The following is an 18,148-nucleotide window of genomic DNA, read 5'->3' as shown; positions in this document are numbered from 1 at the left end:
TTCCTGTCTTTACAGAAAGTGGGCTGAAATTCACTTTGGTGAGATTCAAATCACAAACTAATTTGTTTCCCAAAAAAAAATGAAGAGATGATACTTTTAATTGTGTGATTTGTTAATTTCCTATGTGTCTCATTTTCTGAAAAAGTAAAAATGATGTCACGTTACTGATGCTCTAGGCATAAGCCAGCCCACTTTAATGATAGCACATTTATATAACCTGAGTTTTGCTTTACTTCTTGCTTTTGATGTTTGAGTAAGCTTGGTTTCTTCAATATCCTTATGGGATACTAATTCAAATGCAGTCACACCTTAGACTATTAGGTCGAATGTTATTAAAATTCTTGGACTAATACAGCACAGGAGACCATTCAGCCCATTGAACTTGTGATGGCTGTTTGAAAATTATGCAGCTAGTCCCATTCCCTTGTTCATTTACCATAGTCATGCACATTTTCCTTTTCAAGTATATATCTAATTCGCTTTTGAATATTACTATTGAGTTTGCTTGCACCACCCTTTCATACAACGTATTCTAGGTAATACATATAAAAAAATCTCATCTCCCCTCTGGTTCTTTTGCCAATCACCTTAAATCTCTGTCCTGTGGTTACCAACCCTCCTGTCGCAAGAAACCGTTTCTCCTTATTTACTCTGTCAAAACTGATCATAATTTTAAACACTTGTTACCTTTCCAGGTTGGAAGCAGAGCAACCGTAGTTTCTTTAGTGTCCCTACATAACTGAAGTCCCTCATCCCTGGTACCTAGTAAATCTCCTCTGAACCCTCCCCAAGACCCTAACATCTTTCCTGAAGTATGGCTTCAAAATTGGATAGGGTGCTCCACTTGTGGTCTAACGAATTTAAAGAAGAGCCAAGCCTTAGTCAAGTGTAGACAGAAGTACTGCCAGAGTTAAAGAGGCTAATACCATGCAGCTTACCAGCAGCAGATGACTGATAAGGTTCCCGCCATTCAAGCTTGGATTATTGTTCTTATAAGGGTAGCAGAATTACTGGATGGTAAGTGGGAAGAATCCTAACCCCCAGCAACACATCTATTTCTCCAAGTCCCTTTAACAAGCCAGAAAGGTTGACCAGTCATTAAGACTCTCCATGAGTCCTGCAGAGCTGTCTGCCTCAGATATTGGATTACTGAGTCTGCCATGATTGGCAATGAAAGGTCAGAACAGAGCCAGATCTCACTCTGCCTAGAGCAACGAAGAACACAACTCCTAAAGGTGAAACAATCTCATTTATCTCAGACACACTAAGCAGAAGTCAGACATTTCCTTTAAGGCACAGCCATATGGAGCCTCCCCAATGCATTTCCCAGCTGTCAGTTTTGGTACAGCAGTAGTTAAGTTCTGGTCACAGCTTGTCCACAAACTTTGAGCCTCAGAGTGCATGATGGATGGAGATAAATAAGTGGAAAATACAGATAGCGTGAGAGAGGGAGATTGGTTTTCTAATGAACCACTAAGAAACACTTTGGGTTCCACCTCATGACTTTTAAGATTGTGACACCATTCAATTTGTCTTTGCTTTATGAATATCTCCATGTTTTCTACAAACCTTACAGCAGTGCTATTTGACTAAACATATGTAAATAACTGCTGAAAATGGCCTTAATGCCTTCCTATTTTCCTTTGTTCCATTCAAAATTAAAAAGGTGGGAATATTGAATAAATGTGAACCAAAAGTAACACGCAAGAATTTTTATAAGTCAACCTTTAGTCAGGGTTTATTAGTTTGTCACTCTTTGTACCAAGGTGGGACTTGAGACTAAAAGTTGACTGATAGCTGTATTAAATCAAATAGAGGGAAGTTGCAGCAAACTGGAAAAGCTCAGTAAAAAATGACTGACATTGAACACCTCAATGTCATTTATTCAAATAGACCAATATGCTTTCTTGTAAGAATTCCAGAATGAAAGCCTGGTGTGTATCTTGTTGAGACTACTGGTTGCTTATAAACTAAGTGTACAATGTCCATCACTTCCTGTAGTAGATGTTTTACCACATTGCTATTTTATTTTTAAAAATTCTCCTTGCTCTTTGCTTCACCTACTTCTATGTCTATTCTCCAACTAAGGCAAATTCAATCTGAATGCCTACTGACTTGTGGCTCTGTCATCTTATTTGAAATAGTCATCCCAGGAAATGATAGCCATGCTGTTTTATTAAAAGCTAAGAGCATTGATCATAAGCGGAACTGCCTATGTCCCAAACATAATGGTGTTACGATCACAGCAGATGTTATTGTTGAGCAAGCCAGACCCAGAGTGAAGTTTGTCTCACTGATCACAAACCTTTCTTTTTATTATGAAAATTAGAATGAAAAGCTATTGATCTCAAAAGCACAGAACTCCAGTGACACCTTTAGAATTTTAAACAATAAAAGTTTTATTAAAAAGAAATAAAGAACTTAAGCACACAAGATTAAAGTTACACAGTTGAAACAGTCTTACAGAACAACCCCCAAAAACCCTGCTTGGTCAAAAGTATACAATTAAACTACCTTCTTGGCAATAACTCCTTTATTGATTTTAACTAAACAAATCCAGTAATATTACCCAAATCAAGTAATGGTTGTCACATTAATAAGGTATAACTCACTGCTTCTCAAATATCTAAAACTCTAATGTGGAATTCCAAAAAAGGTTTAGAAACAAAGTGTTTTCTAAGACAGACTTTCCTGGCTCAACACTGGGTGGCTGCCTCCAATTCAAAACTTTCACAGCTTTTCAATGGCTCACAAACTAAGGAGCTGGTCTTCAGAGCTTCTCTTCCACAGCCACCACCCCTCGGTTAAACACCCTTCCTTAAAAATCTTTTTTCCCCTTCTTTCATCTCAGATTCCATTGTCCACAAACACCTTTTTGAACTCAACTTCTCCTCATATAAAAATCTTTCATGTTTTCTATTTTACCTCTACTTTTAGGTGAATAAAATTTAATATCTTCCCCTGTTTACTCATGAAGCTTTTGTTAGATGCAGATGTTCCTTGCTACCTCTGAAAATTTTCGAAATTTAACAGCTGAGAAACCAAGTTTCCCACTTATCTCACAATGCAAATTTTAAATCTACCCTATTTACTTGTAACGCAACCTCACCATAACCTCTCATTACAAATGCATCAACCTAACAATTTTTATCTTTCATCGTTTAGCCCTCACAACCTGACTGTAGTAACCCCCCATCTTTTTAATTAACCCTGAACACAGAAACACACACAGCTTTCTTTACCTATACAGAATACCAACAAAATCTCCCAAAAAATGTCTTTCATCACAATGGCCCAGCAATTTTCTTAATGCCCACCTCCATATTTGTGGGTAGTGATAGTACAAAGATACCCAAATCGTATGCAGTGTCTGCAATAGAACAAGTTCCAGACTGTCACAATAGACAGTGGGCAAGGTGGAGTAAAGGTTCAATGCATTGTCCTGGCTGAGAACTGCCAAATAAATGACTAATATACTTTAGTATCCACTCAAACTGGGTCTCAAGGCTTCATTGTGAAGTGATTTCTAAAATATCCAGGAACAATAATATTGCAATCTTATTACCACAAACTAATTTCCCTAAAAGTTATAGAATTAGCATTGTGATAGTTCTTTATCTGCCATGTTTTGTGCTCTCTTGACTCAGGTTTAGTCAGGTAAAGAATCTGATGGCGTCCTTGCCTAAAAAGTTGCCATTCAAACCTTCACGTGAGTAATCATTTAGCTTTTCTGTATCCTTGGGCCTTTTTTAATTGTAGGCTGTAAACTTATCCTATGTTGTATTATACAATAGTTGTGGGCATGGGGGTGGGGGTGGATTTTCATGTCAAATTTGTAGGCTGGAATTTTATCGGCATATTGTGGGTCCTGCTGTTAGGACCAAATGCAGGTCCTGAACCCACGCGGGTGAATGGCAGTATTGTGGAGGGGATTTTACTGGCAGCGGACAATTAAGGGGACGCCGCTGGGACTGCCGTCCCATTAAGGATGGTGGCCTGCCTCTCTGAGCTGCCAGCACAAAGGACCAGCAGTGTCACCAACAGGTGTAGCTGCTGCTGATGTTGCATTGGAGGAGGGAGTGTCCATTAGTTACTTTTAAGTTTTGTTATGTATAAAAAACATGCGTGTTTTATACCCTGAAAGATCTCACAATAGCAAAACAGGAAAAGAGAAAAGATGAATCATTTATATAGCACCCTTCATGATGTCATGTGTCCCAAAAGTGCTTTACAGCAAGTGAAGTACTTTGGAAGTGTAGACACTGTTGTAATGTAGTGAAAAACAACAACCAATTTGCCCACAACAATATTCGGCATAAAGTAGAGATATAATAACCAAATAATGTTAATGTTAAAGGGATAAATATTGGCCAGGGCACTTGTTGAATTCCTCTATTTTTCTTTGAATAGTGTCAAAGGATCTTTTACAATCTCATGCGAAATCAGATAAGGCCTCAGTAATGTCTCATCTGAAACACAGCACCTCCAACATTATAGCACTTGCTCAGTAGTGTTGGTCTAGATGGTACATTCAAATCTCTAGAGTAGGAATTGAAACCCATAACTTTCTGACTCTGAGGTGAGCCATGGCCTTCAATATTGTGCCAGCCAGGACATCAGGAAAAGTCCTTGCTCTTCAACTTGTGCTGTGGATTTAATATTCACCAGAATCACTGAAACAAGGCAACTTGCAAATTGGTTTCAGGAGAACAGTCATCAGTGCAGGACTCGAGTGTCACCCTAGCTATACTCAAGTTCTGGGTCAGGTCTTAGACCTTTGACTCAAGTGAGAATATTCCCAAATGAACCAAGTCACCACAAGCTGGGTGGTACAGAAATCTGTTTCTAATTTCAGAACACATCCTAGTATTATTAGGCAGGGCTTGTGTTACTGACACAATAATGAGAAAATGTGGTAGAAATTATACTCTCAAACTACTTTGTAGCTTAAATTACAAAATTGTTTTTTCAAATGGCTAATGTATAATGGAAGCCGAATGATTTTGAACAAATCAGGGTGAAAACTGAAACTTGCTGCACAAGTTTAACTCACCATTTGTTGGAGATTTAGCCTAATTTGGAAGCTGCCTTTTCAACAGGCAAGCTCAAGAAAGGAGAGAGAGCTTGCATTGTAAGCTATTTATCAGAACTTGTTTTCCTTCTGAAATTTCAGACCTCCCAAGGACAAATGTTGCTCTTGCTAAACAAGGTTTTTTTTAAGAAAAGCACTTGGCTATCCTATATATTCTATATCTTTTGAAACACTGGTGTTTAATGGATACCATTGGAAATAGTGGTACATAGCCTGATAAATGTTTATTCATTAAAAACAAGTGAGTTGATTACTTGTATATAGTATGCAGCTTGCCCAGTGGTTACAGTTATACTGTATTTGTATGAACCTACAGATACACTAACAGCGAGATTGAGCCCAGTGCCTATCTATGGATCCCAGCCACAAACAAGCTGCAGGAGGTATGGAGCAATATTTAAGACATATCATTCAAGTGGAATGCTAATTAGATTCTTTCCCTGGACAAGCTTTTTAATTGCTCCTGGCTCACCCTCCTTTTGCTGTACCCCTGCTTCGATATGTGTCTCTTGAATGCTTTAGTTGAGACATCATTCAGTGCCCCAGTGTGAATCTATGAAATAATTTGTGAAGGAGTCACTCAACAATCTTGCTGTGGAATTGCATTGTTAAAGGACAGAGGTTTAGTTAAAGTAGTTCATCTTATTCAAATCAACAAATGTATATTCTACAACTTGTATTTATATAACACCATTAACAAAAAAAATCCCAAAGTGCTTCACAGGATGTTAGAAGACACTGCCACTCAAGGTGATATCAGGACAGATCACTAAAGAGGGGGTATCTTAAAGAAGGAAAGGAAGGCAGAGAGTTTCAGAGTTTAGGGCCTTGGCAGCTTGAAGGCATCACCATCAATGGTGGAGTGAATAAAATCGGGGATGCTCAATAGGCCATAAGTGGACTGGAGATGTATGGGAGGGTTGTGGGGCTGGTGATTATAAAGCTATGGAGGGATTTGAAAACAAGGAAGAGTACACTATTTAGCACCTTGAGCCTGCTGTGCCATTTAATAAGATCATGGCTGATCTGATCCCACCTAGTGCCGATAACTTATCACCCCTTGCTTCCCAAGAATCTATCCACCTCTGCCTTAAGAATATTCAAAGGCTCTGCTTCCACCGCCTTTTCAGAGAGATCCAAAGACTTACAACCCTCTGAAAAAATTTCACCTCATCTGTTTTAAATGGGCGACTCCACCTCTAATTCTAGGTTCTCCCACGAGAGGGAGCATCCTCTCCATGCCCACCCTGTCAAGACCCCTCAGAATCTTTTATGTTTCAATCAAGTCACCTCTTACTCTTCTAAACTCCAGAGGATACAAGCCTAGTCTGTCCAAACTTTCCTCATAAGACAACCCTTTAGTCTGGTAAACCTTCTCTGAACTGCTTCCAACCCATTTACATCCTTCCTTAAATATGATCAATACTGTACACAGCATTGCAAATGTGGTCTCACCAATGCCCTGTACAACTGAGGCATGACCTCCCTACTTTTGTATTCAATTCCCCTCTCAATAAACAAAAACAATGATAATATTCTATTAGTTTTCCTAATTAATTGCTGTACTTGCATACTAGCCTTTTGTTCTTCATGCACTAGGACACCCAGATCCCTCTGCATCTCAGAGCTCTGCAAATCTCTCACCATTTAGACAACATGCTTCTCTTTTATTCTTCTTCCCAAAATGGACAATTTCACATTTTCCCCACATTAAACTCCATCTGTCAGATCTTTGCCCACTCACTTAACCTATCTATATCTGTTTGTAGCCTCCTTATGTCCTCTTCACAACCTATTTTCTTACCTATCTTTGTGTCATCAGCAAATTTGGCGACAATCCCTTCATCCAAGTCATTTAAATAAATTGCAAACAGTTGAGGTCCCAGCACTGATCCATATGGCACACCACTCGTTATCATCTCAGATACTGAAGAAGTCTGTGTCCAAATGCAGCAAGACGTGGGCAATATCCTGGCTGGGGCTGACGTGTGGCACGAATGTTACTTGCCACTTAAGTGTCAGGCAATGACCATCTCCAACAAGAGAATCCAACCATTGTCCCTTGATATTCATTGGCATTACCATTACTAAATCCCCCACCATCGACATCCTGGGGGTTACCATTGACCAGAACACAACTGGACTAGCCATATAAATACTGTGGCTACAAGAGCAGGTCAGAGGTCAGGAATCGTGCAATGAGTAACGCACCTCCTGAATCCCCAAAGCCTGTCCACCAGCTACAAGGCACAAGTCAGGAGTGTGATGGAATACTCCCCACTTGCCTGGATGAATGTAGCTCCCACACTCAAGAAGCTTGATACTGTCAAGGTCAAAGCAGCCCACTTGATTGGCACCATATCCACAAACATTCGCTCCCTCCACCACCAACACAAAGTAGCAGCAGTGTGCACCATCTACAAGATGCACTGCGGGAATTCAGAAAGGCTCTTTCGAAAGCACCTTCCAAAACCATGACCACCATCACCTAGAAGGACAAGGGCAGCAGATAGATGGGAACACCACCACCTGGAAGTTCCCCTCCAAGTCACATCATCGTGACTTGGAAATATATCACCGTTCCTTCACTGTCGCTGGGTCAAAATCCTGGAACTCCCTTCCTAACAGCATTGTGGGTGTACTTGCACCACATGGACTGCAGTGGTTCAAGGAGGCAGCTAGGGATGGGCAATAAATGCTGGCTCTGCCAGCAAAGCCCACATCCCATTAATGAATAAGAAAAATAGTCCATCAGGATCTGGGCTCTTGTCAGCCCGCATCTCCAAAAATTTACTCAGTACTTCTCTGGTGACTGTAATCTTCTCAACTTCCTTCCCCACTTCCATTTCCTGGTTTATAGCTACTTCTGGGATGTTACTTGTATCCTCTATAGTGAAAACTGATGCAAAATATCTGTTCAATTCATCTGTCATCTCCTTGCTTTCCATTATCAATCCTCTAGTCTCACTTTCCATAGGGCCAATGCTCACTTTAACTCTATTTAAAAAAATATTATAGAAACTATAACTATTTTTATATTTCTGGCTAGCTTTCTCTCATACTCTAATTTTTCCCGCCTTATTAGTCTTTTAGTCATCCTTTGCAGTTCTTTATATTCTGTCCAATCTTAAGACCTTCCATCTATCTTTGCACAATTACATGCTTTTTCTTTAAGTTTGATACTATCTTTAATCTATCTAGTTAACCATGGACGGTGTGTCCATCTCTTGGACTTTTTCTTACTCGTTTGAATGCATCTATTCTGTACATATCCCCTTAAATATGAGCCAGTGCACCTCTATTGACCTATCCCTTAACCTAACTTGCCAGTTCACTTTAGCCAGCTCAGCTTTCATGCCTTCTTTATCGCCCTTATTTAAGTTTAAAAACTTACTCTCAGACCCACTCCTCTCTCCTTCAAACTGAATATAAAATTCAATCATATAATGGTCGCTGCTACCTAGGGGCACCTTCACTATGAGCCTATTAATTACTCCCATCTCACCACACAATACCAGGTCTAATATAGCCTGCTCTGGTTGGCTCTAAAACATGTTGTTCTAAGAAACGATCCTGAAAACACTCAATGTACCCCTCATCCAGGCTATCTTTGTCCATCTGACTTTTCCAGTTTATATGTATTGTGCGCTTAGGTCATTGAGCACATAGGCAATGGGCGAATGGGACTTGGTATGAATAAGGACCCAGGCAATAGAGTTTTGGATGACCTAAATTTTATGCAGGGCTTAATGGAGGCCAGGAATTCAATGTAGTCAAGTCTAAAAGGTAAAAAAGGCATGGATGAGTTTCATAAGCAATATGCTGAGGCAGGAACAGAGTTTGGCAATGTTACAGAGCAGGAAATATACATTCTCAGTGATCACACAGAGATGTAGTTGGAATCTCCAGGTCAAATATGATGCCAAGGTTAGGCACGGTTTTATTTAGCCTCACACAGTTGAGGGAGAGGAATGAAATTGGTAGCTGGATAATGGAGTTATGTCAGGACTGCTGATGAAAGCTCCAGACTTCCAACTATTTCATCATCAGAGGAAATTTCTGCTAATCCAGTATTGGATGTTGGACAGGTAGTCTGATAACTTAGAGCCTAGAGGGATCAAGAGAGGTAACAGTGAGCTTGGTATTATCTGAATACATGTGGAAACTGTTTTTGCTACGTCTCCGATGGGCAGAAATCAGATGAGAAATAGAAGATCCTTGGGGGACACTGGGATAATTATGTAGAAGCAGGAAAAGCTGTTGTTCATGGTTTTCTGGCTACGATAAGAGCAGAACCAGGTGAGAGCAGCCTCATCCAGCTGGATGAGTGACAGGTGCTGAGGATGATAGTGTGCTCAAGCATATTAAAGCCTGTAGACAGGTCAAAAAAGAGGTGGGACTGTTTATAATGGTCACAGTTACATAGGATGCCATTTGTGACTCTGATATGAGCAGTTTCAGTACTGTAGCAGAGGGAAAGATGGGCATTGATTTGGGAGGTGGTGACAATACGTTTAAGGGCTTTAGAGAGGAAAAGGAGGTTGGAGATGGGGCAATAGTCTGCAAGGACAAAGATGCCAAGTGTTAGAACATTTAATAAATTAAAACCATCCTCTAACTCATCCTCAAAATAAAGTTTCTTACTTTACCAGTACATACAGTAATCTACAACCATACCAAGTGTTTGGAGATGCAAATGTTAGTTTCAAATCAATACACAGGTTGATCGAAACCTTAGAACCCAAATACTCAATCCAATTTGTTGCTTTTATACTTTTCTCTTACCTCTATGTAAAATTTGCACGTTTCTATTCTTTTTTAACTTCTGGTATAATGTAAAACAAGAATTGCACTTATATAGGGCCTTTCAGAACCTCAAAATGTCCTAAAAGCAATTTTCAACCAATGAAGTACTTTTGAAATGTAGAGGGAGCATGACAGGTAATTCACCAACAGTAAGTAATGAAATAAATGATCAGATCCTCTTTTACAGGTTGATGGGCGCTGAATGCAAAAACAAGGATGTGATGTCAAATCACTGGTTAGGCCTCAGTTGGAGTATTTGTACAATTCTGGGTACCACTTTGGGAAAGAGGAACATAGCAGGAGTAGACCATTCAGCCCCTTGAGCCTGCCCGGCCATTTAACTAGATCATGGCTGATCTTCTACCTCAAAGCCATCTTCCCGCACTATACCCATATCCTTTAATATCATTGGTATCTAGAAATCTATCGCCCTCTGCTTTGAACATACTCAATGACTGAGCCTCCACATCCCGGTCCTAAATGGCGCCTCTCATTCTGGGATGGTGTCCCCTGGTTCTAGACCTCCAACCAGGGGAAACATCCTTTCTACATCTACCTTGTCAAGTCCTGTAAGAATTTTGTAACTTCAATGAGATCGCCTCTCATCTAAACTCTAGAGAATATAAACCCAGTCTCCCCAATCTTTCCTCATAGGACAATCCCACCATCCCACACCATCTGTGAACCTTCATTGCACACCCTCTATGGCCAGTATATCCTTTCTTAAGAGACCAAAAACTGCACATAATACTCCAGGTGTGGTATCATCAAGGCTCTATACAACTGCAGCAAGACTTCCTTATACCTATACTCAAATCCCCTTGCAATAAAGGCTAATGTTCCATTTGCCTTCCTAATTGCTTGTTGCATCTACATGTTGGCTTTCAGTGATTTATGAAGAACACCAAGGTCTCTTTGGGCATCAACATTTCCCAATCTCTCCCCATTTAAGATATACTCCGCATTTCTGTTTTTCCTATCACAGTTTGTCAAATTAGATTCCATCTTCCCTGTTCTTAACCACTCACTTATTCTGTGTAAACCTCCCTGAAGTCTCTTTGCATCCTCCTTGCAACCTTCATTCTCACCAAGTTGTGGCAAACTTGGAAATATTACATTTGGTCCCCACATCCAAATCATTAATACAGATTGTGAATAGCTGGGGCCCAAGCACTGATCCTTATGTTACCCTACTAGTCATACCTTACCAACCTGAGAATGATCTGTTTATCCCCACTCTCAGTTTTCTGTCCATTAAGCAATCCTCAATCCATGCCAGTATACTTCCCCCAATCCCATGAGCTCTAACTTTGCTTACTAACCTTCTGTGTGGGACCTTATCAAAAATCTTCTGAAAATCCAAATACACCACACCACTGGTTCTCCCTTATCTATTCTGCTAGTAACATGCTCAAAAAACTTCAACAGGGTATAGAAGCAGTTTACCAGAATAGCACCAAGGGTGAGGGAGTTCAATTATGTGGAGAAATTTGGAGAAACAGATTGTTAACCATTGCTGCTCTAAGGAGAACGTGATATCTAAGGAGAACATGATATCTAATACAGGTTTTAAAAATTGAAGGGTTTTGATAGACCAAGTAGTGAGAAACAATTTTCCCTGGCAGGGAGTCAGTACAGAGGTCAGATTTAAAATAATTGGCATAAGGGTGTTGATGAGAAATTATTTCTCAGCATTGTTGAGATATGAACACAACCTGAAAGTGTGATGCAGTCAGATTTCACACCAACTTTCAAAAGTAAACATGCATTTGAAGACCAATTTCCAGATTTATGGAGAAAATGCTAGGGCATGGGAATACATTGGAGAGCTCCTACAAAGCCTCTTCTGTGCTGTAAGATTCTGTACAGCATTGTGATAATGATCAGATAAACTGTTATTTCAGTGATGTTGATTGGAGGGACAAATATTGGCCAAGACACCAGTGCGCCCTCACTAGCTGTCTGAAATAGTGACATGGAATCTGTGGTATTCACCTGATGGGACAGACTGGACTTTGTTTTTTAACATCTCATTCAAAAGACAGCACCTCTGACAGCGCAGCACACCCTTAGTATTGTACTTTTTATATGATCAAGTCTCTTGGAGCAAAATTCATATTTCCACAATCATGCTACCACTAACCCACAGATGACATCTCAGCGAACAGTAATAAAACATCTAGGGCCTATTTTTGACCACAATTCAGTCAAAGTCCACACTTATGCTGGAGTGAGATACAAAACTGGCAGCTGTGCATACTGTCACAAGTGGACACCTTCATAAAAGGTGGAAGGGAGAGGATTATTTGTTTCAAGAAAGGATCAAATTGCAGTCTATTGTCCTATAAATAAGAAACAATGGACTGCACAAACTTTTGTGCAGTGTTGAAGCCTTTTGAAGTCATTTTGTAGAAACATTATGTAGCTTGGCAATTTCTAGGGGGTTAGATGTTGTCATTTTTAACCAGCACAGACATTATTACAAAGCGTACGACAGAAACTGACATCGGTTCTGTAGCAATTCACATATCAGTTGTTCAAAAAAAAAATGAAGCTTTGAAGTTTTCACATTAATGGGCAGAAGAAGAAAGGGAGGTGTAACATTGTAAATTCATTACCCATTGCTGCCAACACACGAAAAAGATAGATTCTAGCTTGCTAAATAACCACAGATGCATGGAAGTCATCCAAACATGGTTTTAATTATATACAAATTTAACAAAAAAGTTTTCGTTTTTACACTGGTCACGAGCATTAACTTTTCCTAACAACATCCCAAGGGAGATTGTAATGGTGCATACATGCACCACCAGAATGGTACAAAGTACCTTCCTGACAGTTATAGTGCTGGTGAAGGTGCCAACCAGAGACAATACAGGGGAAGGCCAGCAGCTATTCAATTACCTTCTGGAACTTGGTCCAACAGCAGCATTACCACTAATTCTGTCAGATATGCAATTCAACAGCGAGAGTTTGGGAGAGAGATGATTTAAAAAAAATAGACAATTCACAAATGCAAACAGTTAACTCACATCAATGACAATCTAGATGGAAATTGGTCTGTAAAAATGCCTTGGAACAGTGGAAACACAAAAGCACTCAAAATACTGCAAGCTTATAGGGAGTCAAGCAAAGAGATTGAAAACCACATTCTGTGGCTTTGTTACCATTAGTTTATATTCTGATTCAGTATAAAAATTGTTGAATATGCCACAAGTAATTTCACTTACCTTGATGTGCCACAGATCATGTTGTATCTTTATAATTACAATCTATATTTACACAGTAAAACAAAACAGTGCATAGTGTTCCATGGAAAACAAATGAGCTCATTTGAAAGGCACTGCACAAGGTCACCAAATTAACCAACAGAACCTGGACTTTGTAGTACATTACAGCATAAAGTATGGTTTTTAAAGCTATTTTGGACTGTGCTTTATCAAAGTACCTCATTTACCTTGTGCACCACTAATTATGTCGATGCTGGTAACTCAAACAAACACCGTCGTCCAAGACAATGCGGACTTGCTCCCCATTTCTTGCTGAACTCCACTCCACCCTCCAAAAGAATCTTTACAATCCTATAAGGGGATCTGACCCTCTCTCCTCCTCCCAAACTTTCTGGGGAAGAGGATTTCTCTCTTTTCCCCTGAAAAGGTTAGCCAGATGCTTTCGGAAAGTCTGCAGTTGGAATTGTAGTCTTTGAGATGCCACCAAACAAAATTTTGCTTGGTTATCTGCACCAGAGGCTAGGCAGGCTGTGTTATACTGTCTGTGGGAAAACTGGAGAAAGATTCTACTTAAAATGTAATTAGTGTAAAAAAAATACAAATAACCAGTTAAAAAGGGGAACTTGTTGGTCACGACATGGCAGTAACCTTAAATTGCATTTAATAAATCAATATGAACATTCGTTCATTTTGCCTGGATGTTTGCAGGAAGGAGAGAGAAAAAGTGTGTAACAATTCAAAGGCTCAAAGAAGGGATTTTCCAGTTTCTGAAACTCTAACATTATCTTCTGCACCCACAATTCAGCAAAATTAGTTCATTTATATGCTGTTCTTCTGCTGGGCAACTTCAATCTCCCACTTTACAAAATCAGTGTCAGCAGCCAATCCCTAGCCCAATTTTACTTTCCTCTTGTGAACTTCTAGTGCAGATTTCAGCCAAATTAGTGTCACGTTCAAGACAGTGATGTTCACCTGCTCTCAGATTTTAACTGTCTAACTTCCCTTTTTATGCCACAGTGCCCCATGTCTTGTCTTCTAATAATCATATTCACAAGTTAAAATGCATTTTGGTTAAAAAAGTTAATACTTTGAATGGTGGAAAGTTGGTTGATGTGGAAGAGAAGGATTTAGGGGTAAGTTTCCCTAGGTATTAAAGAAAGCAAAAAGACTTGCATTTATTTAGCACATTTCATTGTCATCAGATGTTTCAATGTGCTTTACAGCCAATGAAATACCTTTTTGTGAAGTGTAGTCATTGTTGTAATGCAGGAAATGTGGCAGCTAATTTGTGCACAGCAAGCTCCCACAAACAGCAATTGATAATGACCAGATAATCTGTTTTTTGTGATGTTGATTGAGGGATAAATATTGGCCAGAATACTTTATTAAAAGCTGCTTGTGGATAAGGCCATTAAAAATTTGCAATAATAGTGTTTTATGGCAAGAGATGTCGAATATAAAACTTGAGATGTATTGGTGAATCTGTATAAAATCCTCTAAGATCACTGTTGGGAGTGATGAATCCAGGTCCCAATCCAAACGATTATAAAGGTATTGAGGCAATGAAGTGCCTGGTATGAGAAAATACAAACAGAAAAGACTTACAAAAATAGGAGATTACGGTGTGATTTGATAGGTGATAGGTGTTTAAAATTAAGGGATGAGACAGAAACAGTGCTTAAGCAATTGAAGGATTTAGAACAAGGGAATGATTTTTTTAAAAAAGACAAATGAAATCTATTCCTGGAATGACTGACTGAAAGCAGAAACCATAGGATAGATTTTTACATTTACCACTTAGGTGCTATACACCAATCAATTCTAGTGTAAAAAGCAAAATCAAGTGGAAGGATTCTATGCCAGTTAACATAACCTGATTTTTAAAATTTGCATATTGTCCAGGTAGCAAATACAGAAAAATTTGCCCACTTGTTAAGATTGTCGTCTGAGAGAGAGATAAAGGGATAGGGACTATTGGTTGTGTTGGAAGAGAAACGCCATCATAGACTGGTTGGGTTTAAAGACTGTTTTCTTTGTTGTAATTTTCATTGTAAAATTCAAATCCCTCCACAGGCACTATGGATTGTAAAATACAATCTAATCTTGTGAGAATAAATGTTCTTTGGTTTTATTAGTTTAATTCTGTATTATCTGGTATTTACACTGCTGTTATTAGGGGGATGATGCAAATAATTGATCAGTTGCCAGTGGCAGATTGGCCATATACCTATAAATGTAAGTGGAAAAAATTACAAATTCAGACGGTCTTCTCACCACAGTGAGAACCACTTAATTAGAAGGGCAGGAACCAAACACTTCCAAATTAACATCCAATACAGTACTGTGGTCTGTGGCCGTGGAAATATTCATCTCCAGATGGTGTTGAAGAAACATTTCTCCTATTGCTGCTGTTGGAGAAGGATGTAGATTTTCTTACTAAGTTATATCTACAAAGATACAAATAAGCATTTTGTACATAGCTGTCTGGATACTTTTCTAGTCTGCAAATGTATTGAATTATATTTCGACTTCAATCTATTGCTCACATTTATAAACCAAAGGTAAGAGAATTCTCCCTCACATTATGTGTTGTGAAGCTGTGAACCAATCCTTTGTATAAAAGTAGTTTACAGATATACACACAATGCACAAAGGAAATGCAGTTGGTGTATGGTTATATTTCTGAAACTGCAATTTTGTTTTTGAAATAGAAGTTGCCTCCACTTCGCTATAATACAAAAGAATTTTAGAGCTGGTCCTGTAATAATAATTAATAAATAATGTCTTTACAGTCGCTCCAGAATTGAAGAAGCTAGATCATTTGCTGCCCAGCACTTTGAGAAGTAGTACGACTGTCAGATCGAACATTTCAATCAAAATCGCTTGCTTAGCCAGGACAAAAACAACAAAGAGCCAAAACACAAAGCCCAAGGAGGAAGCAGTTGTTACTGGTCCAGACGCTTGCAACTAACTTGTATGATGTATAACCAGTAAAATCGATTTTTCCACTTCAAAGTTTATTAGATGAAATCAGGTATAGTGCTCATACCTGTTTCACCAGACTGGCAGAAACAGCCCGTACACAACTTTGCTCTGTTAAGCTGAAAAAAATTTTGCCCAACACTATATAAAAGATACAATTCCATTTACAAGTCTCTTGCTATTACATCTCCTGCAACATGGATCTTTACCCAGATCAATCAGATCACTTACAACACCAAGACATCCGTGCTAAAAATAAACTGAATTTGACTACTACAAACCTATCCAAACCTGTGCCGTTTTATACAAATCTAGTAGCTATAAACAAAGCTTTTTAGTCAGAAATGCAGGCAGCATGTTGGCCCCGCCTGGGATGTGTTGTTAGAAGTCACGTCTGTGGTACAATTCTGGGTCATAGTACTTGGTAACTACAACTCTGTTGGCAAACTTTCGGCCTGTTAGTGCTTGCATTGCTTTTTGGCAGTCTAGAGGAGAGATGAATTCTACAAATATCTGTTCAGGAAAAAAAAAAGCAAAAAAAAGTTCATCTTTATTAAGCAAAATAAACTGGTTATTTAAGGTTCAGCAAAAAGGTAAATCAGCACTGCAATAAAGGATCTTCCTACTTGGAACCACAGGTAAAGGCCCTTGGACTGAACTGCTCATTTTTGCAGTTATCAGCTTCACCACTGAACAATTAAGTCAGTTGATATTCCCCAGTTTTAGGTGCGCTTCCCAGTTACTGACTGCAATTGCTGTGAACATTAATATCAATCATTTACTGTAGTCTTAATCTTCATTTATCACCTCCTTGGTAATTTGTTCAGCAAAGACAGCTTGCTGCACAAAGCATAAATAATTCTGTATATTTCAGCTTGACTTTCTGCTCTTAATTATACCATTAGACCAGGGGTCAGAGAGTGGTGTTGGGGGCTGGGAGAGAAAGAAAACAAACAGTCGGTCATTGGCGACTCTATTCTCACCTAGAAATGGGTTTTCTGTTGAGCAGGAATAGTCAAAAGATCTAGCCCCTGATAATACAATGTACATACTTTCCAGCTGCAGCTGTTTCTCCTCCACACCTGTTCCCTATATTGGAACCGAGGGCAACAATAGCACTTGATAAGAGATATTATCGACATGAGCACAGATCCACGTTGGCCGGAATTTAATCAACTAATCCATCTGGACAGCCAAGTTTATATTAACCATGTGGGACTTTGGAAACCTCAAATTCCTGTTTTTGTTAGACTAATTTTTAATTGATGTCTAAGAAATCTTCAGCTGCATTCAGATACCAGAGCCACCTCCAAGTATAAATAGTTGAATTCTACTTTGCAGAAGAATTAATTAAATAAATTAGGTTCCATAGATTCTGATTCAAATACTAACTTTTAAAACTTAATCATCCCATTACATTTGCCAGCTTGCTGTGTAACAAAGTTAAGGGGAAACTGTTAAGTGATTCAAACATTCATTCTACTACTCTAATTTCAACAGCAGCTTAATTGGTTAGAGATTTTAGCCTGTTCTAACCTAACATAGCCATTCTTTTACCTTGCCGCAGCCAGGCACTTCTAGCCCATCCAGTGGTCGTGGGATTTCAATGGATTTCACAGTCCCATATTTGCTACACTCTTCTCTAATGTCCTCCAGGATTTCCTCATACTCCTCATCATCGATAAGTTCATCTGGTGACACCATGTTTAACAGGCACAATACGTCAGTGGGCAGCCCCGTGCTCTGAGCTTGCATTGACGGAAGGCCCGGTACCTGCACAGTCACTGGTGTTTGGATAATGGCACTCTGCAACAGAAAATAAGGGATTTTCAGCAAATTAACTCTTTTCTTTTACACTGTCAGCTACCACTCCACCACATTATATCCCCACCCTCCTAAAGCTATAATCATGTTCCCCAACATCAGCAAAGGTTTGAACCAAGTTCCCTCACTGCAGCTGAATATTACAGCTAACACTGGAGAAACAATAACAGGATGGCACTAGAAAGAAAACGACAGCATCCCATCGCAGCTGACA

At 39.2% G+C, this 18,148-nt stretch overlaps 2 protein-coding genes across 5 annotated transcripts in view; one reads left to right on the top strand and one right to left on the bottom strand.

Annotated features, from left to right (window-relative positions):
- Window positions 1-16,273, top strand: part of LOC121293760 (leucine-rich repeat-containing protein 49-like) — an 85,970-nt gene extending 69,697 nt beyond the window's left edge. Inside the window, exons 15-17 of the mRNA XM_041217051.1 lie at window positions 3,648-3,709; window positions 5,409-5,475; window positions 15,921-16,273. Of these exons, the coding sequence (XP_041072985.1) occupies window positions 3,648-3,709; window positions 5,409-5,475; window positions 15,921-15,975 (184 nt within the window). The 3' untranslated portion in view covers window positions 15,976-16,273. The remainder of the gene's footprint in view (window positions 1-3,647; window positions 3,710-5,408; window positions 5,476-15,920) is intronic.
- LOC121293759 (splicing factor U2AF 65 kDa subunit-like) overlaps window positions 12,582-18,148 on the bottom strand; it is a 50,872-nt gene continuing 45,305 nt past the window's right edge. For all 4 annotated transcript variants that reach the window (XM_041217047.1, XM_041217049.1, XM_041217048.1 and 1 more), the window contains 2 exons: window positions 17,668-17,916; window positions 12,582-16,623 (listed from right to left, as the gene is read on the bottom strand). In XM_041217047.1, the coding sequence (XP_041072981.1) occupies window positions 16,492-16,623; window positions 17,668-17,916 (381 nt within the window). In that variant the 3' untranslated portion in view covers window positions 12,582-16,491. The remainder of the gene's footprint in view (window positions 16,624-17,667; window positions 17,917-18,148) is intronic.

Source organism: Carcharodon carcharias, chromosome 22 (assembly GCF_017639515.1).
Source record: "Carcharodon carcharias isolate sCarCar2 chromosome 22, sCarCar2.pri, whole genome shotgun sequence".
In the NCBI taxonomy this organism is placed as follows: Eukaryota; Metazoa; Chordata; class Chondrichthyes; order Lamniformes; family Lamnidae; genus Carcharodon; species Carcharodon carcharias.
The sequence above is the reverse complement of the archived record's forward strand: the minus strand, read 5'-3'. Positions and strand labels throughout refer to the sequence as shown.